The 26,001-nt window shown below is 38.4% G+C and overlaps 1 protein-coding gene across 4 annotated transcripts in view; it reads right to left on the reverse strand.

Moving 5' to 3' along the window:
• The window catches only part of IGSF11 (immunoglobulin superfamily, member 11), a 225,510-nt gene that overhangs the window by 102,152 nt on the left and 97,357 nt on the right, over positions 1-26,001 (reverse strand). For 2 of the 4 annotated variants that reach the window (XM_011940617.1, XM_011940615.1), the window contains exon 1: positions 20,157-20,531. The exons of 1 other annotated variant lie outside the window; for it this stretch is intronic. In XM_011940617.1, the coding sequence (XP_011796007.1) occupies positions 20,157-20,208 (52 nt within the window). In that variant the 5' untranslated portion in view covers positions 20,209-20,531. Of the gene's footprint in view, positions 1-20,156; positions 20,532-26,001 lie in introns of those variants that run through there. One more of the 4 variants, XM_011940614.1, reaches the window with a different exon arrangement.

Here is a 26,001-nt window from a genome sequence, read left to right on the forward strand (position 1 = left end):
TCTAGATTTTTAATTAAACGACATGCAAGAATAGAAGCAGGAGGAAAGAGTTGAGTATAAAGGACAACCTAGAAGACTAAAGGTATCTTCCAGATCTACAATTCCAGGACTGTATGACAGCTATATAAAATTTCACAAGGAAGCCATTGTAAGTGGAAGAAATCTTCACCTTCTGGTTTGGAATTATCAACATTAAACCTTCAGAAGCAAATCAATAAATACCTCTTTATATACCTTTTCATGTACCTAAAAAGTGCATGAGTCACATACAGTATGCTAAATGTCTTTTTAGTAGTACTAAAACAACTTACAAGTATTTTTAAAATAAACACAATTCAAACAGAACAACTTTACTTTTCTAAACTCTACAAATAAATTAATAGATAGATATTACCTAGGATGATGTTTATTACTGCAAATAAACATCACATGTAATTGCTGATAAAGCCCCCAAAATGGAAGTATAAAAGTACCTCCAGAAATAAACATTTGCTGGGTCCACATATCTTTCCTAAATACCTTCCCTCTGTAAGGCACTGTGGTATAGGCAATATTGGCCTATGGTTGTCTCAAACAAAATTATTAAACTTTCATTACTGCTCTTAGCAATAGTCATTTATTTAGAAATGAGAACAATGCTTGTGTAAGATCTACCTTATTTAACGCAATTAACTGCAGGGGTGTCAGAGACAGAGACCCTCTACCCACTACAACCCTGTCACTTCACTAAGGAATCCATTATAAACCTGGATGACACAAACAAAACTGAACGGTTGTAAAAGCTTTAAAAAGTATATTTACCACGACTTAAGGACAGCTAAGTACCTAACATAACATTTTTTCTGTGTCATGTTATTCTTCACATGCCTCTATTTCAGAGGTAAGTAACACTTTAAGAGGCAGGGACTTGAGAAAAAACAATTTAGTGCCATCTCATTTTTTGCTGCCTAAAGTTGTTGTTACAAATGTCTTTAGTCTATTTTTGCCTCTGCTATATCCTCAGTACCTAGAACAGAGGCTAACACAAAGCAGGCACTAAATAAATACTTACCAAATATGAATAAATGCTTTAAAAAGCTGTTTTATAATGTTAAGAGCTGGGGAAAAGGAAAAGTTAGAGACTCCTATTCACTAAGCACCTGGTGCCTGAAGTCCACCACTTCATCCAGTCTAGCCACTTGGTGCGGGTAGGCGTTACCTGTCCCACTTTCCACAAGAGAAAAACGATTCAAAGGTTAAACAGTACTCTGACCAAAGAGAAGAAATGGACCATCTAGTCTAACCACTGAACGGGGGCGCAGGTGCAAAACTCATCTGAAAGAGAGAGGGAGGACATAAAAAGAAAACCAGTCTAAGTAGACCAGGCAGAAAGGCTGAGCTAGGAAGTTTAGGGATCCAGTAAGAGGCAGCATGGGAAAAGAAGAGCTGCAAACACAAAGGTGTAACTGGCTGGGCCAGAGCCAGGAAGGAGGCACAAAGGGTGTCACACTGGGCTGTGGGGCACAGAAGAGAAGGGACAGAGGTGTGGCAGCCCTCGTAACGGTCCTGGGAGCTGGGAAGCTGGGGAAGCCAGGTGGCATGTGGCATGTGTTCAAAGGTTCTCAAAGTAAAAACTGTCCAGAAATATGTCAATTCCAGCAAATAACAGCATGAACATGAGTGACAAAGATGATGGTCATTTATGGTAATTTATTATTCATGCTGTCATTCTTAATTCTTTTTTAAAAAAATCTTTAGAAATCTAAGAGGAAAAGCCAATTTTCGCCAGAAGAAAGAGAACATTACAAATATAGGATTATTGACTATGCAAGAAAATATTTAGAATGCTGAAGCAAATAGTTCAATGTGTACAAATTACATGCATAACAGAGCTTCAAATGAGTTACCATAGCTACCAAAGGATAATTAATTTTGAGGAAACAAAAGAAAAGACATATCATTAGGGGCAGTTTTCAAAGAGCTGAAATGATAAATGTGGCATCCAAATTTAACTCATGTTACTTCCTAACAGGAACTAGCAATGCTCCTTTCCATACGACTATTTCTAATATTATCTCCCACACTCTTCCCTCCCCAGTCTTGTGTACCAGGCCACCTCTGTGCTAGTCTACATCCCACTTAGATCCTGCAAGACTCAATTAGTTCCTACCTGTTCCATAAGGTCTCTGACTCTAGTTGTACTTCTAACCTGGCAATACAATTATCATGTATTGTTTATGAAATAAATGTGTATTAAGCACTGGCTAAGAAAGGAAGAAGAGGGTTAAACAAATAGGCAAGTGCATAAATTACAGTAAACAGATAAAGGCTAAAGTTTGAGCAAAGTTATATGGATGTAGGGGGAAAAAAAAAGCTAACTCTAGGTAAGACTTCACTTGTGAAGTGACATCCAAGCTGGGTACTAAAGCATAAGCATTATTTTCCAGGCCCAGAAAAAAGAAGAGTAAGGGAAATCTGAAGGTGAAATACAGTCATGTTTCACTTACTGACAGGGATATGTCTCGAGAAATGCATCATTAGGTGATTTTATCATTGTGTGAACATCGAGTGTACTTACACAAACCTAGATAGTATATAGCCTACTACACATCTGAGCTATATGGTGGAGCATCTACACTACAAACCTGTAGAGCATGTTACTGTACTGAATACTGTAGGCAATTATAACATGATGGTAAATATGTGTATCTAAACATATTTAACAAAGAAAAGGTACAGTGAATATACAGTGTTATAATCTTATAGGACCACAGTCACTGTATGTGTGGTCCATTGTTAACCAAAACATCATCATGTGGCTCACAACTGTAACTATATTTTCCTCTTCTCTGTTCCTTAAGCCAGGAAGACGAGTTTTGGAAACCAAAGGAATTGAGCCATGTGATCTTATTTAACCTTTCTGATCATCATTTTTCTTGTTTATAAAATGAAAACAATGCCAGGTTGTGGTAAAAATTAATTATAAAATGCACACTGAAAGACTAGTTAGGCATTCAAAAATGTTTTTTCCCTTTTCTCCTCTAAAAGTATAAACTCAGTGGAGGCAAGAACTGAGTTTTTTGTTTCTTTGTTTTCCCTTTTTTTTTTTTTTTTTTTGAGACAGAGTTTCACTCTTGTTGCCCAGACTGGAGTGCAATGGTACGATCTCGGCTCACTGCAATCTCTGCCTCCTGGGTTCAAGCAGTTCTCCTGCCTCAGCCTCCCTAGTATCTGGAATTACAGGCATGCGTCACCATGCCTGGCTAATTTTCTATTTTTAGTGGAGATGGGGTTTCTCCACATTGGTAAGAACTGAGTTTTATACCTCTTTCCTATCACCTACATTGTCTAACCCAACAGCCGAGCACAATTTCTTATTGACTGGTAATCTCTAAAACAGGATTTTTAATAATTCCCCTTTGAATTTGATAACACAATTATTTGATACAAATTAAAATAAAATTGTAAACTCTCATAGCTAGTGCTTTATTACTCAATAGGCACACCAAACAAATAAATAAGGCATCAGCAAGGCAGAGAGAAAGAGGTAGATGAGTGAGAGAGAGAGAGAGAAAGAGAAAGAAGTCCTCTTGAGGATAAAAAACTCAGAACGGTGTTACCTCCTCACCTATACTTTACAGTTTACTGTTTGGAGCTTCACAGCGCTTAAGATTCTAATGTTTAGGGTTCTAAAGGTCTGCTGTAAGATCTGCCCATAACTTCTACAAATGTTTCCTAAATTCTCCAGTTAGGCCCTAGAATGCAGACAAAATCACCACAAAGGTAAATGGAGCTTATAAGAGAAAATGTAATCCACTTACTGATCACCTGAGCCTGACACAGTATTAGGCACTTTATTATTTTTACATGTTACATATTATCTTTACCTACCATCTTACTTAATATTCCAGGCTCTTAACTATAGGTACTGGAATTCATTCTGCTCTACAACTGAATCATCTATTTCTTCACTTGGAAATAGGACTAATACTCATCTATCTTACAGGCTTAGTTTAAGGATTAACGAATATACATACATAAAATGTCTAGGCAATACATGGCACATGGTGGTTATCCAACAATCACAGCTATACACTTAATGAAAATGTGACATCCAGACTGGACACTTGTGACACTAAAAGAAGAAATGTGTGAGACTCAGAGAGGCATGCAGAAGTGCTGGCAGCAGCAGAACTGAAGCTCATCAGAGCTGGCACTGGAGGCTGGATGACTTGGCTTGCCATCCTTTGGCACATGTGCCCAGAAACTATTCAACTCCAGTGTTCCAAGCTGTTTAACCACATTCAGTTTACTGTGAGCACCTCAGTATCAGAAAAAGCCTGCCAAATCCAAGTATTTTTAAAAAGCACTTCAAGTGATCAAGCAAATAAAGAGGCTTTTCTTAAAAGAAAGTATCATTTATTAAGATTCAATAAACCATTGCAGTGCAGTTCTTGCAACTGCTTATATATTTGCTGCCCTGTTGGTATACCAGCTTAAGTTAAAAACTAGGACAGAGGTCAAAATTGGTGCATCTGGACAGATAAGGATCCTTAATTCTGTGGGATTAGCCATACATCTATAGCAAATTTTATCAAGAGGACAGCAATAAGTACATTTACATTCCTTTGTTAATAAATAGGCATATGCAAAGAAACAGAGTCTATTTTCTCTCAAACCGATCTGATCTTACCACTTCTCACTCACACACACCCTCAACTCACTCGCATACTAGATGGGTGACAGGGGTCAGGAAGATGATTAGATTGGACTGAATTTAGTTATTTCAGGCAGATCCAAGAATTTGCACAGCCTAAGAAATCTCTAGATTTCTCTTTTCAATAGCTCAGAGAAATTCTCGGTCTTTCAGATTTCTTTCCCCTTGTGCTGCTCTGCTTCAAGACAGTATCTTCCTGCATGAAGGAGAGAGCGCTCAAATTACCCCAGCCAGAGAAGAAAAGAGTTCCCCCATAGCCACACCAAGTTCTCTGGTTTCTTTACCTGCCTCTGCTGCAGAGTATCTTGACAGACTAGGCCAGACTGGTAACCAGTAAAATATGAATGCTCCTCTGTGAGGGTATTCTTTCCATTGTCGCTGTTATTGAACGAGAACAGTGGTGGGTGTGTGCAGGTTCCCACCTCTGTACTGTGACCCTGGCCATTTGTCTCTGATTGCTATAGACTGAATGTTTGTATCCCCCACAAAATTCATATATTGAAACCTAAAACCCAAAGTGGTGATATCTGAAGGCGGAGTCTTTGGGAGATGATTAGGTCATGATGGTGGACCTCTCATACATGAGATTTATGCCATGATAAAAGAGGCCCCAGGGAGCTCTTTGCCCCTTCCACCACGTGAGGACACCGCAAGAAGAGAGCTGTTCACAAGCCAGGAAGCAGGCTCTCGCTAGACACTAAATCTGCAGGCACCTTGATCTTAGACTCCCCAGCCTCTAAAACTGTGAGAAATACATTTCTGTTGTTTATAAGCCACCAAGTCTGTCGTATTCTGTTACTGAGACCCAAACAGAGGAAGACACTGATCTTGAAATCCCTGCACAGACCTCTACATTGTAACACAGGCCTCTGTCAGTCCCCTCACAAGGACACACAGACACTGCTTGGTCCCTCATACACTTCATGTAGTCCTGAGTAATCAGGTGCACTGCCTCAGACTCCACCTGTTTTCTGTCACTGCCTCGATGTGATCACTTTTACATACTCATGCACAGCTGCACAGCGTGCAGACTCCAAAGAACCATACTCCAAAGAATACATACTACCAGGGAAAATCGAATGGCTTGGTGAGAACAAGAATGAGAACTGAGCAAGAAATTACACTTCACTCACTCCACGAATGTAACACATGACACCATAATGAGCTAAGTCATGTTTGTCCTTCAGAGTAAATCATAGAAGTTTAGTCTAAACTTGAAGACTGGATCATCCACATTTGTCATCCTTCTATCCCCAGATGCCTGGAGCGTAATAAACCCTCAGTTGTTCTTTTTATCCTTACAAACCACTGAATACATAAGAATCAAATGTGCCATGCCTCACTGGCTGGGGTAAAGACCAGACAGGCAATACACAAGATTATTAGCTGTCTGGCTATATCTTCTTCCACATGGCATTTTAACTATGATATATCTATACTTCTGTTTCCCCACACAATCCTGACAATAAGTATTCTGCAATTACTTCTTTCCTGATTCACATACATCTCCAAACTGTAACTACAGTCATGATTCCAACTGTAGTTATATAAGTATAAAGTTACTTAAGACCAGATATACTGAACATCTCTTTATAACTCACAGTGGTGTTTATAGAATAGGTTCTCAATAGTTTGTTGGAAAATGAAATAACATATTTTTAAAAGTTGATGAGACACTCTCTCCCCAGGGAAACGAAAAATGTCAAATGCATATAACACTAAATTTGGGATAAAATTTCTATGACCTCCCCGAAAACTATCTTTTGGTCACAGGTTAAAATCCCTTGTACAATACAAATGTAGGCAGTGGTTAAACAATGCAAAGGATTCAACAATGTAAAAGGCCATTTAAAACTAAAATTATTATTTTAAAACAAATTACTGGCCGGGCGCGGTGGCTCAAGCCTGTAATCCCAGCACTTTGGGAGGCCGAGATGGGCGGATCACGAGGTCAGGAGATCGAGACCATCCTGGCTAACACAGTGAAACCCCGTCTCTACTAAAAAAAAATACAAAAAACTAGCCAGGCGAGGTGGTGGGCGCCTGTAGTCCCAGCTACTCGGGAGGCTGAGGCAGGAGAATGGTGTAAACCCGGGAGGCGGAGCTTGCAGTGAGCTGAGATCCGGCCACTGCACTCCAGCCCGGGCGACAGAGCGAGACTCCGTCTCAAAAAAAAAAAAAAAAAAAAAAAATTACTATAAAATAATTAATATTGTGAGATTAAAAACTTAACCTCAACTCCAGATGATGAAGATTATGTTAATGAAGTAAAAGGATATGACAGTGATAAAGATGATGGTGACAACAGAGGAAGAGGAAAAAGACAACAAAAGGAGGAAAAAATAATGCTTATATAGCATTCATATATAGAATTCTGTTTGGGAACCTATGTGTTTTTTGGGAGATGAGTCTTCATGACTTATTTATTAATAAGAGTTTATTGATCACTCACCATATATAAGGCACTGTACTAGATTCTACAGGTAAAACAAAGTGTAAGACCACATCTTATCTTCCTAAAAAGGCTAAACATAAATAAGCCAGCCATCACAAAAAAAAAAAAAAAATTTGTCCTTACCCCCAACGCTCATTGCACACAAGAAATGAATTCCAGATAGGCTGTAGGTTGAAATATGAAAGGTAAAACAGTATAGCTTACAAACAATAACAGGAAATATCTTTATGACATTAGGAAAAGCAAACAATTTGTAGTCAAGACACAAAAAATGCTAGTGAAAGAGAAAAAAGTTGCTTAAATGAATCACTTAAAATTAAGAACTTCTGTTCTTTAAAAGATGCCAAACTGAGAAAGTAAAAAAGCAAGTCACAGAGTAAGAGATTTTACAACACATATAAACAATAATGTGCCAGTACTTCAACAAACATGTTTTTTAAACCCACTGAAACCAAGGGAGTGGGAGGGGACACTGACTCCTTAATTTTAAAAACTGGCAAGAAGCCCAAGTATCCGTCAACAGATGAGCATATAAAATGTGGTATATTCATACAATGAAAAATTATTCAGCAATAAAAAGAAATGAAGTTCTGGTATATGCTACAACATGAATGAACCTCGAAAACATTATGGTAAGTGAAATAAATCTACTATGCCAAGTGAAATAAATATCCAGACACAAAGGATAAATGTTGTTTAATTCTACTTATATGAGGTATGTGGAATAGGCAAATTTATAGAGATAAGAAGTAGATTAGAGGTTACCAGGGGTTAGGTGGAAACTGGGAGGTATTGGTTAATAGTTATAGCTTCTGTTTAGGGCAATGTAAAAGTGTTGGAAATAGCGGTGATAGCTGCACAACACTGCAAATGTACTTAATGCCACTGAATCATATACTTAAAATGGTTAAAACGGTAAATGTTATGTTATATATATTTTACCACAATTTTAAAAATAATGTAAAATACCAAAAATGATTGGTCTGTATACTTTTAAGTGGGTGAATCATATGATTTGTGAATTATATCTCAACAAAGTTGTTTTAAGAACTGGCAAATGACTTCAATAGAAAATTTGTAAAAGACAATACCCAAATGCTAGTAAAAAGGGGAAAAGGTGTGTAACTTCATTAGTAACCAGGGAAGTACAAAATCACCTACATACATACACACACAGACACAATGAGATACCATTATGCACCTATCAGAATGGCTGAAGTAATAAAATAGACTGACAATACCTAGTGTTCACTAACAAGGATATAAAGGAAATGAAACTCTCATACACTGCTAGTGGGAGAAAGATCAGCACAGCCACTTAAGAAAATGGGCCATACCTACTAAAGTTGAACATATGCAATTTGTTTCGTAGGGACATATCCAACAGAAATTCATTCTGATATGCATCAAAAGACACACACAAGAACATTTGCAGCAGCGTTACTCATTACAGGCCAAAACTAGAAAAAAAACAAATCCCTTTGGCCAGGCACAGTGGCTCAGGCCTGTAACCCCAGCACTTTGGGAGGCTGAGGCAGGAGGATCACTTGATGTCAGGAGTTCGAGACCAGCCTGGCCAACATGGCGAAACCCTGTCTCTACTAAAAATACAAAAATCAGTCAGGTGTCATGGCTGATGCCTGTAATCCCAGCTACTCAGGAGGCTGAGGCAGGGAGAATTGCTCGAATCGGGGAGGCGGAGGTTGCACTGAGCCAAGATCGCGCCACTACGCTCCAGCCTGAGTGACAGAGCGAGACTCCGTCTCAAAGGAAAAACAAATGTGGTGAGGAAAGAAAGGATAGTAAGAAGATCACGAAGAAGAAATACTTCAAAAACTCAATGCTTTTCAAGATGTTAAAAAAAAAATAACTATTTTTGCCTACAAATGGGCTATGGGATCATGCACTTTTACAGCATAGTGCTGCTACAACCGACATAGTTCCTAAAGTCTGGACAATATCAGAAACCTGAACCAGATATAAAATCAGTCTGCCAGAGACTTAAAAACACATATGCACATGTATGTACCCCCCCACACTCAGCTTACACATACGTAAACTGCCACATATAAAATTAGATAAATCTATGTGCATTTCTCTAATTAACATACATGAAGTAGAAGAAAAAGTAAAGTTTTGTGACGTTTAACCTAAACATGGAAAAGCTGAATCAGTTCACTTGCCACAGTTGGGACAAATATAATGAAAGGGACTAGGAGAATGGACTTCACTACTCTCCACTCAAGTCGAAGAAAAAGCTGACATGCCAACCCCCACTATGTCAAGAGAATCTGAGCTGAGAACTCAAAAGGAAGTGCTGAAGATTGCAAATTATTTTTGTGTTCATGGTCTTCATCATCATCAGTTTATAGAATATTTGTTAGACACTGAAGGAGTAAGCAGATTTGATTTATTTTAATGCAGGCAGATGGCTTGGTCATGGAAATTGTGAAGAGATTTACCGAGCGGCTTCATCAGATCAAGGACATTTTGGAATTAAAGGGCTCTAAGAGACCTTACTGGTCCAGCTCCCTGTGGCTCACAACATTATACTTTCTTATTAATGAGAAAGATAACTCAACTCCCTAAATTCAAAATAACTGCTATGGGAGTAAGGGGTTGGGAGGATAAGAGCACAATTAATTTGTTCAAAGAAATGCAAATGTTAAAACTGAAAATGAAAATACATATTAATCAACAGGCAACTAAAACTTGTCCTGTTCTGAGGACAATGAACAAATTAGAAAGAATCAAAAGTCACAATTTTAGAAAAGATTCTCATGAAAATGAATCATGTTTAAATTTCTTTTACTATTAATATTTTGGAGTACAAAATTCAAGAAGCATCTCTTATCAGTATGGTTGTTTCAAGAAAAATTTAATGACCTGAAAACAGATTCTACTTACCAAGATAAAATACTAGGCAGTGAGTTTACGAATCTCAGAATTATTTAAGTTTTGTCAATGTAATTAATTCTATCAATTTTAGAGACCACCTGGCTTTGTGCAAAAACAACCTCTCTCGCGAAAATGCAAAAAAAAGAACAGCTAGGCAACACTATTGATGACATAATCAATGATATACAATCAAAATTAAGATGTGCCCTAACCACACCCCTCCAAAGCTTTCAGTTTAAGTATCACTACATCCCTGCCTAAAACTTGTTTTTTTTTAAGCTCACAAGCTTTTCCCTTTTAATCAATAATAACACTAGTAAAATGTCTGTATTTATCATGTAACCTAGTATAGCTAAAATTTAGACATCTATGCTTGGCTTAAGACAAAGAAAGCTCATTATCAGAGAAAAGCAGAGAAAGATCACAGAAATTAAGTTAAAGGATTAGAATACAGTGATTGAGGTAAAAAGAAGATATTGTCATACTTACAGCCTGCTTTGAACTGACCCTTTCCTGATACATACAAGATCTGTCCGTGATACAAAGAACTGAAGAGAAAAAATAGGTATGTACACAGCCTAAGTCAAAGTGAGTAGCAATCAATTTTAAAATAAATTTTTAAAATAAGACTATATTCGAATGACATTTTGTAATCTTTCTACAACAGATGGAGATAGTTTTAATGCTGAGGACAGAAATTACTACAACATTTTATTATATTGGTAGGGGGAGGGAGAGAGAAAAGTCAAGTTACTATTTTAGGAAAAATTTTACAAACATGTTAAAAGCAGCCACATAATATCTCCAGTTTATCTTATTACAAATATTTTCAATACTGGAAACCATGTCAAAGAATCACAAGATTATAGAACTGGAAAAGAACAAGAGATTATCTAGTCTAATTCCCTCATTTTGCAAATGAAAGCAGGCCTGGAGAATTACATGATATGCCCTAGGCCACAACTCCAGTGGCACACCCTAAATAGACTCATCTCCTGACTTAAAAATTGGGACTGATCAATCCTTGTAACGGTAACTGCCACTAACTGAGCACTTGCTGCCAGTCAGGCACTATGCTAGACACTTTACAGATAACAGTTCTCATTTAATTTAGTACTTCTCAACACAGTAAGAAGACCATCTCCGTTTCACAAGAAAAACTCAAGCTCAGGACATTAAATAACAGTCTCAAAGTCACAGGGCAAAGAAATGATGAGTCATAATTTAAACCCAATATGTCTGACTATACAAAGCCCATGAACTTTTACATAGGCTTTGTATAGTCAGACATATTGGGTTTGAATCACGACAATGCTATTGTCTCCCCCCAAATGTTAAATGTGTACATCCAAACAATTGCACTTTGGGCAAGCCAGACCACAGAAATATCTACACAAATGTATAGGGTATACGTACAAAGATGGTCACTAAAACATTATGAATATCAAACAATGAGAGACAACACAAATGTGCATAATGGAGAAACAGCTAAAAATTATGGCATGCTTGCTATGAACTACTAAACTTCCATTAAAAAGAATGAGATAGATCCATGTAACAGATGTGGTAAGATGTCTATATTAGGCTGGGCACAGTGGTTCACACCTGTAATCCCAGCACTTTGGCAGGCCAAGGCAGGCGGATCACAAGGTCAGGAGTTTGAGACCAGCCTGACCAACATGGTGAAACCCCGTCTCTACTAAAAATACAAAAATTCTTCTTAAAAAACTTCTTAAATACTTTTTCTTTGAGTTTTTACCCTAGAATGTTACTTTTACATGTTTTTAAATTATAATACAAAACAATGGATTTGAAATGAGTTCCTTTTTTATTTTAAAATAACACATGTATATTCCATTTAATGCCACCCCATATAGCAGAGATTTATTGTATGGCTAGTTGTCTCTACAGCAATTTCAAAAAAAAAAAAGAGAATCCAACATTCTATTACAGATACCAGCATTTCAAGTACAGTCCATGGGCTGATGCAGATTCCCAAGACCCTTTCGGAAAGTCTGTGTAGTAAAAACTACTTTGCTTACTAACAGTAGAGATTTATCCCTTTTTTCCTGGGCTAACATGTGCATTGATGGTACAAAAGCAGTAGTGGGTGAAACTGTTGGCACCTTAACACAGGTCAAGGCCTTGGCATTAGACTGTACTAGTAGTCACTGTAGTCTTTGCCATCATGTAGTCACAGTTAAAAAAGAAAAAAAATCCAGTTTCACTAAAGAATGTCTTTGATGAAACAATAACAATAATTTCATTAAATCTTGACCTTTTGTAATATTCTGTGTGACAAAATGGGTAGTATAAAACGACTTATGCTGCATACTGAAGCAAAATGGTCATCCCAAAGACACTGGTGCAATCATTTGAGCTCAAGGCTGAAAGAACTAACCACTTTCCTTCACATCTACTTGAATGAACAACTCACAGACTATGGTTATTCAAACTTATATATTTAGCAGACATTTTCTCAAAGCAGTACAAAATGAGACCATCACTTCAAGTGAAATAACTGACAGTCATTTGTGGGCAATGATAAAATTCAAGCAAATATTAAAATTTTGGAAAACTGGTATCTGACATTGTGAGCTTAACAGCTTCATAATACTTAAAAGACTATTCTGATTATCTCAGTGGTGATATTGATAAATGTAATTTTTAAATGTTATGTAACGTAATATATTAACATTTGTAAGATCTGTGTAACAAAGTGAACCAATATTTTCCAATGATCAATGCATAGATTTACGAAAAATCATGCATGAGTAAAAGATCCATTCAAAGTGCAAGATAAACCAATGGATTTTAATATAACAAGCAGGAAGTGTTCACTGATATGGTTTCTGGTTCCACATTTCAATCAGTTTTTAAGAAACTACTGCATATCATGCTTTAGTAGAATATCAAAGATGAATATCCAAAATTATCTGAAAATGCTATCAAAATACTATGTATCCATGTGAGACCAGATACTCTTCACATTTTCCACCAAACCAAGATGACATATCACAATAAATGAGATGCAAAAGCAGATACGAGAATCTGTTGTCTTCTAATAAGCCAGACATTAAAGAGGGTCCCAAAAATGTGAAAGTGCCACTTCTCTCACTAATATTATTCAGTTTTGGGGAAAAAAACGTTAATTGTCATAAAAATATTTATGCCAACATGTAATGTATGTCTTGTTTCTAAACAGATTAATAGATTCTTTTAAATGTTCTCACTTTTAATTTCTAATACGGTATCGATAGACATAATCCACATAAACTAAAGCTCTTTGCAGTCCTCAATAATCTTTAAAGCCCCAATAATCTTTAAGGCCAGGAAGTTTAAGAATCTTTGCAGTACACTGTTAACCAATTTTTCACATGCCCTGCATACTGTCTTAAGTCTTGATCAACAAAGCTATCTGTATTTACACATGGGCAATATACATAAGTGAACTGTACTATAAACTTTCTTAACCAATAAAAGCCTAAAATGTTAGCCTGACTTGAATAGACTCTTCAAGAAGCGATGTTTACTACAGTACTGCAGCCTCCGTTTTTGCCATGTATTCTGTGTTCTGGCAGATGATCTTGACCCATGGGGGCTAAAAGAAGTTCTATACCTTATAGTCATGGACCTGGCCCAAAGAAAAAAAGATTAAGTATTAAGCCTTGATGTTTGATATTATTTAAGTCATCTTTAAGTATATAGTGCAGGATTTATGATTAGTAAACGACTTTTGACATTTTGAGAGACGTATAAATACTTCAGACTGGCAGTGTGGTCTGTAAGGGCATAAATCATGTCTGGGATAAACTATGAATGGAAATACATAAACTTCAGGAGGAGGGAAGGGAATAGGAGAGGCAGACAACTGCCAGTCTTGCCAAACTCCCCCAACGTAAGGTTGATTTATAGTTAATGCTCCTATTTCTAGAAAAGTGTCTCCAGTACTTTGTATATGGTAATGTAGGGAGAAAGAGGATGGCGTTAAGCTACAAAAGATGTTATTTTAACTAATTTTCTCCGTCCTTGGGAGACTAGTTCTAACATACAGGTCCCTCAGGACTATGAACACCAGACATGAAAAAGGTAAACTTCAAGGTTCTAAAGAAATTGCCAAAAGTCCAAGATCATTCCTTACAACATAAAGCAAAAGCTTCAGAATTCCTTAGGAAAAAAATTTTCAAATATTTAGGATTAGAGATAAGCTAAAAATCTATTTCAAAAGATCTGTAAGTATTGAAATTTTGAATAAACTTCCACAGAAGTCACAAAATTTGAAGGAAAAAAAAACAAACTACGAACATTGATCTCCATCACCTGTTTCACAAAATATTTACCAAGGTGTAAAGATTAGTTGAAGCTGACATAGTCACACCAAACCCCTAAAGAAACTTGTAACAAAAATTTTATTTTTCTTTAAAAAAGCAAATGCTCTTAAATTTTCTCTGCCCACTGAATAAGTTCTGTGGGCATACCAACACCAATTTCCTGGTTTTGATTTTGTACTCTGGTTTTGGGGGATAGTAACATCAGGGGAGGCTGAGTGAAGGGTGCATGGGACCTTCCTGTACATTTCTTGCAACTTGCTATGAATCTATACTTCAAAATAAAAAGTTCAAAATATGAAAAAAAAAAGAAAAGAAAACAACAGTCTTCTCAGGGGTACAACCTATATTAGTAAACCTTCATTCACAAGTGTCTACTGAGCATTACTATAGTGCCCAGCATGGTAGACATGGTACTGCCTTTTGGGGATAATACACACACACACACACACACACACACACACACAGAGAGAGAGAGAGAGGTAGGGGGGAGAGAGGCAGGGGGGAGAGAGAGCGAGAGAGAGAGAGAGCAAAAGAGAAAGAGCGCAAGCACAGGGCGAGAAAGAGAATTCTATTATAAAGTTAACTTCATTAAACAAGGGGAAAATATTAGCATATAACTATGCCCACACTCCCACATACCCCCACCAACGCTCACCTTCTATGGTGATTTCTGTGTCTGCCTGGTTGGCTCCAGGGTTAATTTTTTGTAAATATCAATCCTTGAAATGGGTAGAGCTGAACAATTGGAAAGAACCAGGACTGGATTTATTACCATAGAAGAACCTGATGTTACTAACAGAGGAACATAACATCTTCCAAAATGGAAGGAGAAGATGACAAGTAAAAAGAAAAAACAATCATTAAGGGGAATACAGAAGAGAAAGGTTTTATGTGTGTGACTGCTGTGAACAGTGAAACTTTGGGCAAAAGTGTCTAAATTAGGACACTGTTATGTTTCCATTGTTGGGATCTTCAACAGACTTTGGTAAATATTTAAACTTAAATTTCTAAAAATATTGAACTGATAATTCTTTTAAGACCAGCCTACAAGTGGCCTCACTATATTAGAGTTACATTCACAAAGTCATATTGTATTTTATTACATATTTGTTACCCTCAGTGAAAAATTGGCATAGGTTTCCACAAACCTATTATACTTTAACCACCTATTCCAACCCTAAACCCTGGTCTACTACCATTAATGGCTGCTAACGTTAACCTAAATATCTGAAGATCTTCCCAAGGAACTCTACGTGATACAAGAATTTTCTGAACTCGGTTCTTCTAGGATCTCGGTTTCTTTCCAGGAATCCTTTATCTAAATAAAAGTGTCCTCTAACACTGTCAGCTTATATCTCTCTCAAGATCAACAGAGTTAACTGCTAAATGAAAACAAACCAGTAAGTAGACTTTTTCAAATAACTTTTTATTGAACACACTTTGCCCATAATAGTAAATCTGCATGGGTTTTATTCTATTCTGTAAATATTCTAGTGACACTTATCAAAATATGATCCTTTCTGTAATATATGAGTGAGGCAGAGTCATACTGTACCTATATAATATCTGATAAAGGCAATGATGATGTGGTAGATCATGGGCTGAGTCTATTATTTGCAAATTGGAAACAAATTTTCTCTCTGTGGCTAATGTCATACTTCTACAATTTAAAACCATTACAAATGCAAACTACTACTCTGGTCTTGTTCTTGAGTAGCAGAAAACCAGGTATACAGAAAATTAATTACCCAAACATTAACAGAAAAAAAAAAATCCTTCCATAGTTTAGTAAGATAGGCTTAACTAATAAGTAAACTAATTAACTTTCCACTTTTAAGACCAAACTCAGCTCAAATCAGATGGCTTTTTGAATACCACCCAAGAACCAACAACCTCTCTGAAGCCAGTTGCTCACAAAGTATGATCAAGAGAAGATTTCAGATCCTCCAGATGGTGTGGGGGCAGTTCCCAAAATGCAGGGATGAGATGTATTAGTGCCAGCTAGTCCTCACCAAACAAAGAAAGAGAAAGTTGAGATGACTGTGTTCACTTGAAGTAAATTAGAAAACAGAAATTCAGCAAACCCTCCTCAAACTGCCTAAAATAATTAAGTGTTGAGAGAGTATAAAAAAATTATCATTAGTCTAGATAACAATAGATTTGGAATCCCTATTCTAAATAAACTAGTTATGGGGCCAGGCGCGGTGGCTCAGGCTTGTAATCCCTGCACTTTGGGTGACTGGGGCGAGCAAATCACTTGAGGTCAGGAGTTCAAGACCAGCCTGGCCAACATGGTGAAACCCTGTCTCTACTAAAACTACAAAAACTACAAAAATTAGCCAGGGGTGGTGGTGGGCACCTGTAATCCCAGCTACTCGGGAGGCTGAGGCAAGAGAATTGCTGGAACCTGGGAGTCAGGGGTTGCAGTGAGCCAAGATCCCGCCAGTGCACTCCAGCCTGGGCAACAACAGCCAGACTCCATCTCAAATAAATAAATAAACAAACAAACTAAGTAGTTACGGATGAAACGCCTTAGTGGGAAAGCCACCATTTTCTGTACTTTCTCCCAGCTTAGTAAGTACTTCCTGTCCCTTGTTTTGTATTACTCACTGCAACTAAAGAATCTGTTGCACCAGCACATCACCTTGTTTGACAATAAATCACATGGCGTAAGTATGAAGACTCAAATGAGAATTTTCATTATAAATCTTTCCACTATGAAAGTGTGAAAACACATTTCAAAATGTGCCACATACTGTTATCTGGGGAGGGGAAGCCAAAACAAGTACTTTTACCCCTTGCATCATTACCTAGTGTCTGACAACAGTTCCAAGCATAACGCTTTTTAAGTGCTTGGTAATTTAATATTTAAATTGCTTCCTAAATAGTCCATGTTGAATATATATGTGTATTAGGCTCAACCTCTCTGAAATTTTCATCCCGTAGCTGTCACCTTTCATGTAGGTTAAACTACAGATTTTTACTGACAGGTGAATCCTTCTAAAACAATTACAGTATTCAATTTAGAGCTGAGAAACTGGATTTTACAATAAATTTTTAATAATGGTAACACTGAAAAGGTTCACGACTTTTTTCATTTTCATAGCATTTTATGTGGTCGTTTCTTTCTTTTTCTACATTTTCTCAAATTCTGAAAAGTTATGTGCTATTTCAAGGAATCACAAGTACAAGAAACACTTTAGTTATATCTAACCCATTGGAAGAACTATAAAGAAGTCAGCTTTTCAATTCAAATTACCTTTGAAGTTACTCCACAAATATAAACAAAATAAAAAAAAAAACAAATAGAAACAGAAATTTATTAACATCGATTTTCTTTCATTTATTGAAAAGACCCTCTATTTCTACCTTTGGTGTATTATTTCATTGTAGTGGCCACTACTATTGGTTATTTATCTAACATCCATTCCCCTTTACTCCTTTGTAATAGAACCAACTTCGTTCAGATATACACCCCTCCTGCTATTCCACATTGAAAGTTCTGGGGATGAACCGTAATTCATTCAAACCAAGTGTGCCCTTGACTAGTTCAAGAATAAAATTCGGTTAGGGCATAGTACTCTCCTGGAGTTAGGTGTGCTAGCACAAACAGGCACGTTAACTGTTCATCCTCTTTCCCCCCACCCACAGGAAGGAAACTGAACATCAGTACTTTTTCCATGGCCAGCTGAATAAAGCCCAAACGCAGCATTCAAGATTCTCTACTATCTTGCCCCCAACTACTTTTTGGCTCTTTCTCCCTTGCACACATCTCCTGCTCTAGCAGGTTGGCCTTTCAAGAGTATACCCCTGCCTGCTCCACTTCACATCCTTCCTTCAGACTGTTCCTTTGGTTAAGTAAGCCCATCCACCACCATCTGAGCCAATTCATACCCTACTCATTCAATGCCCAGAAAAAAAAAGGAACTTCTCCAAGAAGTCTTACTTGATACTTACATTAACAAATAGAACTCCTCATACATTCACTGTATCATAAATTATTTGTACATGCTTATAGCCTGTTTTAAAAATGCAAACTCCTTACGGGCTGCAGACACACACACACACACACACACACACATCTTTGTATTCCACCACCACCTTTCCCCACCAGATACTCAAATGCAGACTGATGGCTCTGTAAATATCTGTTGAACAAATGAACACTGTTTTTGAAAGTGGAAAATGCCTCTACATAACAGGTTATTGCCAAGACTGAGATGTCCTTGGAAGTCTTTAAAAACATTCTTGTATGGCTTGGGAATAGTTTTGCTGAGAAAAAAAGAACAAATCAGATGACCTTGCAAGGCTGATTCTGCGAATTATACCAACTCTTTTAAAGTACTGCCTAATACTTCAAAAACAAACTATACACAAACGCTACTTACAAAAAGAGTAGCATTTATTATAATATACAACTTTAATAATAGATTGTTCTACCAAAAATTTGAGCCACTCTTGTAATATTGGTAATATTTAGAGCTGTGTCCAAGGACTTCATAAAAAGCCAATTTACCCTCTTATTTCACACTTAAAAAGTAGTAGGACAGAGAGAAAAACTGGACATCTCAAACTAGTAACAGTACAAAAGATATTTGGAAGCACAAGTTCATAATGTACATATTGATGTTATTGTCTGCACATCATCACTAAAAATATACCTACTGAACTCTAGAAAATTATCTGTAATTTTGATGATTACAGCTTCACTAGTTTCTATGGAGAAGACATACAAAAAGTTCTCGTATTCTCTTCTCCCCTATTCAATGAATCTGCACAATTTAAGTTGGCTAGAATTAGCTTACTTCAAAATCAGTTCGAATAAGGCCATAAAATGACTGGAAACATGCTGGTGTCTCCAGAAAAAAAAAAAAAAAAACAGGGTTAACCACAAAGTTCCATAAATCACTGAACCCACGTTTTAAATAACACCCTTTAGAAAAAAATCTCAGTAAATCTCAGCAATAAATGGGACAGAAAACTGGATTGCACAGAACAACGCACACACAAAAAACAAACAGCATTGTATAGGATGAAAATCAGGATCTAAATTAATATGACGGCTATTCACCGAAAATAAAATGTAAGAAAGATTAAGCAGAGAGTAGAAAATTAAATTTATAAACAGATGTCTTTAAAACTGTTAACAAGAAATTTAAAGACATTTATTTTGTTCTAATATTGTTATATTCTATGTATTTTTGTGAGCCAACTTAAGTCATCTGGAGATGAAGCTAGAGTATAAATAAACTATTGTTTTCTAATATAGTAATGCACAGTATACAATTATTTTTTAAAATAAAGATCATTTTCGGCCAAAACGTGTATAGGCTTCCAAAAGGTTACGTTAAAGCTAGAAAGCTTTCCAAATGATTTTAAAAGCACTTCTAGTTTTCCTAGGGCCGCCTAGTAAAGGCAACTGGTTCTAACTACAGTTTCTAACTGGACCAGTGAGAAAGGGAGTTCGTTATCTAAAAACGATCCTGCATTCCCCGTAGCGCAGCGAGGCGAGAGTCGGGGCCCAGCCTGGGACCGGAGGTAGCGGGGCGAGTTTAGTTACCTCTCTAATGAGGAACACCTGGGCTGAGCGGGCGGCGGAAGCAGCCGCTGCAGGTGCGCGCGAGCCTCGGCCGCAGCAACGAACACGGCCCCTGAGAAAGTTGGACTCCCGACCCTCGGCAAAGCAAGGAGGCTCTTTGCTGTCCCCAAACAGCTTCACCCCGGGCCCGCCGACCCAGCCTGGCCCCACTGGGAGGAAAGGGTTGGGGCTACTCACCGTGCAGAGAGAGGAGCAGCAAAGGCGCCAGCGGGGAGCGCCGAGAAGTCATCCCGGGGCCGCAGGGAGCACGCCTGCCGCCTACCCGACTCCCGGTCGCGGCAGTGGAGGCCGGGCGTGACTCTCCCGCGCTCTTTGGGGGCAGCCTGGTACTCCCGGACCCAGCGCCGGGCCGCTGTCCTCCGCGCGGGGCTGGGACCGTCGGACGCACAGAAGAGCCAAGTGCAGCTGCAGCGCCGCCCAGCTCCGCGGACGCTGAGCTGTGACCAGACGCGTTCCGGGCTCGCCAGCCGCTCCCCGCAGCTCACGGCCACCTAACCCTGCCCCAGGACCAGCCGACCCCTCGCGCCGCCCGGGGAGCCACTCCCCCCAACTCACGCCCGCTACTTCAGCCGCAGCTCGGCTCCTCGCCGCGCCGCCCACTAGCCCCGCTGGGTCTCCAGGGCAACCGCGGCTCCAGCGCGACGCCTGGCGGCCCACCCGCGGAGCAGAGCGTGGCGCGCAGCTGGCGCGGCCCCCGCCACCTGCGCACCGCGCCGCCCGCTCCCCAGCACGCCTCCACCGGCTCCGGGAACCGAGGGGCGGGCGCCCTCCTCGCCGGAGTTTGGGCCCCTTGCTCTAAGCCCCTCCGCAAACAGGTGGTCGGCCTGATGCATCCTGGAGAGCTCTAGGAATGACTTTTCCACAGCCGCCTCCTGAGCCTGCAAGAGTCTTTCCTGTGGCAGTTTTCGGATAATTTATATTTGGCTTTTTCATTTTCACTCCTCTCATAAAACCTAAATAATCTGAAAGAACCTGACTCTGGCAAAATTAGGAATTCCTAACTTTACAATTTTTTGGTTTTGTGCTGTTTCCTGGATACCTTTTCACCTTTCTTTCTTGAAAAGTGGATAGGGGCTGTACCATGCCGCTAACTCCCCATTCCTATCAGAGAGACTGCCATCTTCTGTTGCCCCTTTTGTAAACCTTACGTCAACTTCTAATATTTTAAGTTTTCCATCTTAAACGTTATTGCTTTCTTAAACTACCTTTAGTATACATGTTAACTAGTGGGAGAGGTGCATTTATTGTAATGGTTGTTGAGTTGGGTTTTTTGTTGTTGTTTCTTGTTTGGGTTGGGTGGGAAGAAGGACTTTCCTAGCATCTGAAATTGTTTTACTTAAGTATCTACCTACATCTTTTCTTATAAAACCTATCTTTATTGCCTTCCACTGGACTCTGCTCGTTATTGTACAGCTCATAGTCACTTCCTGCTTCAGCCTCCAAACTGAGCCTTCTAAATTTGAGGACATACCTGCCCAGGGGATGCCAACCCATTTTCTGCAGCAGCATAAATTAGGATTCTCGGAGCCATTCAGAAATTGAGCCCTCATCTGGCAAATACAGTACTCCCAGGGAAACTCAGAAACAAAAATAATATGCACAGAAAAAATATATAAAATATCTTTAAACATACATTTGGACAAGGATTGGAAGATATATGTAAAATTAAAATATCAAGATGGTGGAGTTATGAATGTACTTCTCTTTTGAAAATGTGAATGTTATATTTTTAAGGTAAAAAAAGGAAACATGTTAAGAAATGTTAATAATTTTTAACAAGAATATCCTGAAAGGATAAATTTTTATTATGAATTAGAGATGCCTCAACTTTGCTCACTACTTCCAAGTTGCTAGAATTCCCTACCAGATCTCTAATGGCAAGAAATAAATGATGTGACAGTAGAGTTTTTCACGTTAATAACAAGTTTAAATTTCCAACTATGATATCACGTGGCTCATTCTCATTCTTTTAAACTCCAGGGTGAGGACTAGTGTTTCTTTTTTCCATCCAGTTCAATTCCCCACCCTCTCTTGTACATATTCCTGCAGTCTAATCCGGTCCTAAGCAGGGTATAAGAGTACGCAATATAAGAAAAACAAGGACGCTGTCAAGTGACAGGAGCTACTCAAAGCAATTCTTCATGTCACTATTATCCCAGATATAAATATAGAGACAGAATATTTATCCTTTAAATAACCTACTAATCTGAGCTTAAAGCCCTAATAAAGCAAGTTATCTGATATATTTATCACATCAATTTAAGAACTATTTACCAAGTACCTACACTTTGTAAGGCACCGGGTTTAAGGTTAAACCAAAAGAAAATGACCCCTGACCCCAAATAAGTTCCAATTGCATATGGGCTATGTCTGTACTATCATGAATCAGCAGATAAGAGTTCTGCCTCTTTGTCACCTGAGGATAATTCTGCCTTGCCAGACAAGAGCTACTGAGTCATTAAGAGGACAGTGCTCATAGCTCAGTGGAGGAGCCCTTTCAATAGAAAAAGAAGTGTGGCTTCTGCAGGGAGAGTGAGGATGATCAGATTTAAGGAGGCAATCCAGCTGTCCAGAATCACAGGGGCAGATGGTAGCTGGTGGACCAGAAGAAGGCAGATCAGGAGTACTGGAAGCTCCAAGTGCTGTATACAGAGGCTTCCAAGGACACTCTCCCAGGAAACAAGAAGTGTGGTTTTTAAAAAAAATTCATAGAGACAATACCATTGGCATATACTTTGAGTAATTTTTTATTAGTAATGATGAGTTTCAGCAGCTCTTTTATCCTAATCTGCTTTATGAGCACAGAATGATTTCTTTAAATCCGTTAAGTATTCTGAGTACTAAAGACACAGACAACATGTTATATTTGTATAACACTTTACACATTTCAAAGTACTTTCACACCTATCATCTGACTTGATCTTCACAGCAAACCCAGAGGGGATGGGTAAGGCACGGATGATGACCCTGTCTTCGCACAGGAGGATACTGTGTCTCAGAAAGATCAAGAGACACCTCAGAGATTGCAGCTGTAAATGGGGACACCTGGAACCAGGGCCTTATTTACCATATAGTTTTTTCTACCACACCATGAAGTCTTTTTCTTTTACCTCTTTTTAGACCAATTTTTAAAAAAAGTATGAATGATAGTGTCTTAAAGCTATCTGAGGGTAACACTGTACTTACCTCCTAAAGATTTATCCCACCTCTGCCCTACCACCATCACTGCCACACCCAGACACCACCTCAGAAGCTATAAGATTTGGATGAGATTGGCCCCACCCTCATCTCTGAGGGAGTTGTAGTTGGTCTACCTTACCAAGAAAGAAATGGAGAGGGAAATGATCAGAATGAGGAACCCTGGTAGAAGACTCTGCTATATAGCACCTTTGACTCAAAAACATTGATGACGTGAAAATAAGTCAACTTCTAAAGTTCACATTTTAATCCTAGGCAAGCTTCTCTCCTCAACCCATCAAAATGCTGGACCACTTCTTTCCACAATCAGTTTATCTGCATTCAAGAATGGAAAATTAACTTTATTATTAGCTTAGGAGGAACATAAGAAAGAAAAATGATGTAGGGAATTATAAGGATTTCCAATGCCAAGTATCATTTACTTTTGAATTAGCTATTTTAAGTTTTCAATACCTCAGATCCCTCTTCATTCATGTATATAAATTAAAGGTTAATTGCATTTAAGTTTTGGTTGTATTTGTCTATGGAGTGTTTTATAAGAGCATTGTTCTTAAAGTTAGGAAAAACCTGTTTGATCCTTGTTTGAGCCAGTAACTCATTCTGTATGTATTTTAACCCAGCTGCTTAGAGACAGCATACAGTCTAGAGCACAGCTTTGTCCTTTTAGAAGTAAAATTTTGGAGGAATTTTTCTCCCTCCCCCTCCCCCGTTGCAAAATGTCAAGAAAAGCTCTAAAATAATAAAGGAATGGAGAAGAAAATAGTGGCATCATTGCAGTAAGACAGAAAGCAAACCAACAAGTGTTTATTTTATGTTGACATAAATAGACCACTTAATATTTTAAAGCAACACTCTCAAATTCTGGATTAATTCATAACCTAGATATATTGATATCTTACTGTCTTTCTTACGTATCTTTCTTCTCACTCCTCTGTCAACCCTTGCTAGATAGGATTTACAAGGAGCTAAACAGCAATACCCATCCTCCTCCCCATAGCCCAATCCCTATCACTGTTGTGAATATTGTCAAAGTTTCCCATCTTCATTCATTTTGGGAAAAGTTAGCTCTTTTTCTTGAAGCCCTAATTTATTTTTAGGTAAAGTTACTCTCTGAGCAGGGAACATTGTAATGAAATGCTACAGAATTAATTCAAATAGCAAATTTAAAATAATACCACTATGTTTTTTAGGACTTGAAAAAGGCAATAGCATAAGTAGCATTTTATATGTCACCTGAAAATTTTTTGTATTCTCATTTTTATAAGGAATATAATTTTCAAATGTTCTGACAAGTTTCTTTACCAGTTTTCATTAAAGGTAATATGCTTCAGATTAATTCACTCGATTTTATATATTGGGGTATAGGCAGTTACCTCCGTATTTTTCAATTCTGAGGTGTTTTCTATAGAAGTTTAATTTAAATCGCAGTTCACACTTTCACTTCTAGCAACAAAACAGGTCAGAGACCTTGATTTATTAAAAATGTGAACTTATATATTTTTATAATCTTAAGTGAATAAAATACGGAAAAGTAAAGCCAAAGGCTGCACAAAGGAAGGAATCCATCTACAGTCTATTCTCAACACAGCATCCACAGTGATCCTAAGAAGTCAGATCAGGTCTGTCCAAGACCTTCCAATGGCTTCCTGTATCATTCAGGATAAATCTTACTATAAATCACAGGGCCTATGTTAGTTGTCTATTGCTGCTGTAACAAATTACTACAAACTTAGTGGCATAACACAACACAAATGTGTTATAGTTCTTGAGGTCAGAAGCCCAACATGATTCTCAGTAGACTAAAATCAAGTGTGGGCAGGGCTGTGTTCCTTTCTGGAGGTTCCAGAGGAGAATCATTTTCTTACCTTTTCCAGATTCTTGAGCCCACCAACTTTCCTTGGCTCATGGTCCCCTTCCTCCATTTTCAAATCTAGCAACATCAAGCCAAGCCCTTCTCACACTCCTTCTTCCACATCTAAGGATTCTTGTGATTACACTGGGCCCACTCAGATAATCCAGAATAACCTCATTTCCAGATCAGTTGAACAGCATCCATCAGCAACCTTAATTCCCCTTTGCCATAGGAGGTAATATATTCACAGGTTCTGGGGATTAGGAAGTGGGGAATCCCCTTTGTGTGGGGTCCTTATTCTGATTACAAGACCCTACTGGATCTAGTCCCCCATTATCTCTCTGACCACATCTTCTGTTTTTCCCCTCAGTCATTCTGCTCTCACCATAATGACCTCCTCAATGTTTCTTGAATAAGCAGGAACGTGTTTGCCTCAGGAACACTAAAATTGTTCTTTCCCTACATTGTTGCATAGCTCTCCTTTCACTTCTTAAGACCTTTTCTCATATGTCATCTAAGTCATAACTGACCATTGAAACCACCTTTGCAAAATTATGACTGAGACAGTGAAAGAGAGCTCACTTAACCAGCTCCATCTTGCTTCTAACCTGACCCTGTCCTTGTTCATTCCTGGGCATAGGCTGAACTAACTTTGGGAGAAACTTAGTTTATAGTTTAAACAAAGACGATAACAGCCCTTTCCTAAAGCAGACCTTCTTCTTACCTGGGGACTAGATTGCCTTTGTAGGACTAACATTAGCCACAAGATTAGAAATTATGATTTAGGAGTCATGCAGCCAGAGGTTACAAGATTCTGACCCTCCCTAAACTGCTCCTAAGATCAGTGCTTGAGATATTTTGCAGACCCTGCACAGGATGGATGGATCAGCTGGCACCACCTAGATCAATAAACTGGTTCATCTGATCTTGTGGCCCCTGCCCAGGAAATGACTCAGTGCAAGAAGACAGCTT

The sequence above is a fragment of the Colobus angolensis genome, unplaced genomic scaffold (assembly GCF_000951035.1).
Source record: "Colobus angolensis palliatus isolate OR3802 unplaced genomic scaffold, Cang.pa_1.0 Scaffold190, whole genome shotgun sequence".
NCBI classification, from domain to species: Eukaryota; Metazoa; Chordata; class Mammalia; order Primates; family Cercopithecidae; genus Colobus; species Colobus angolensis.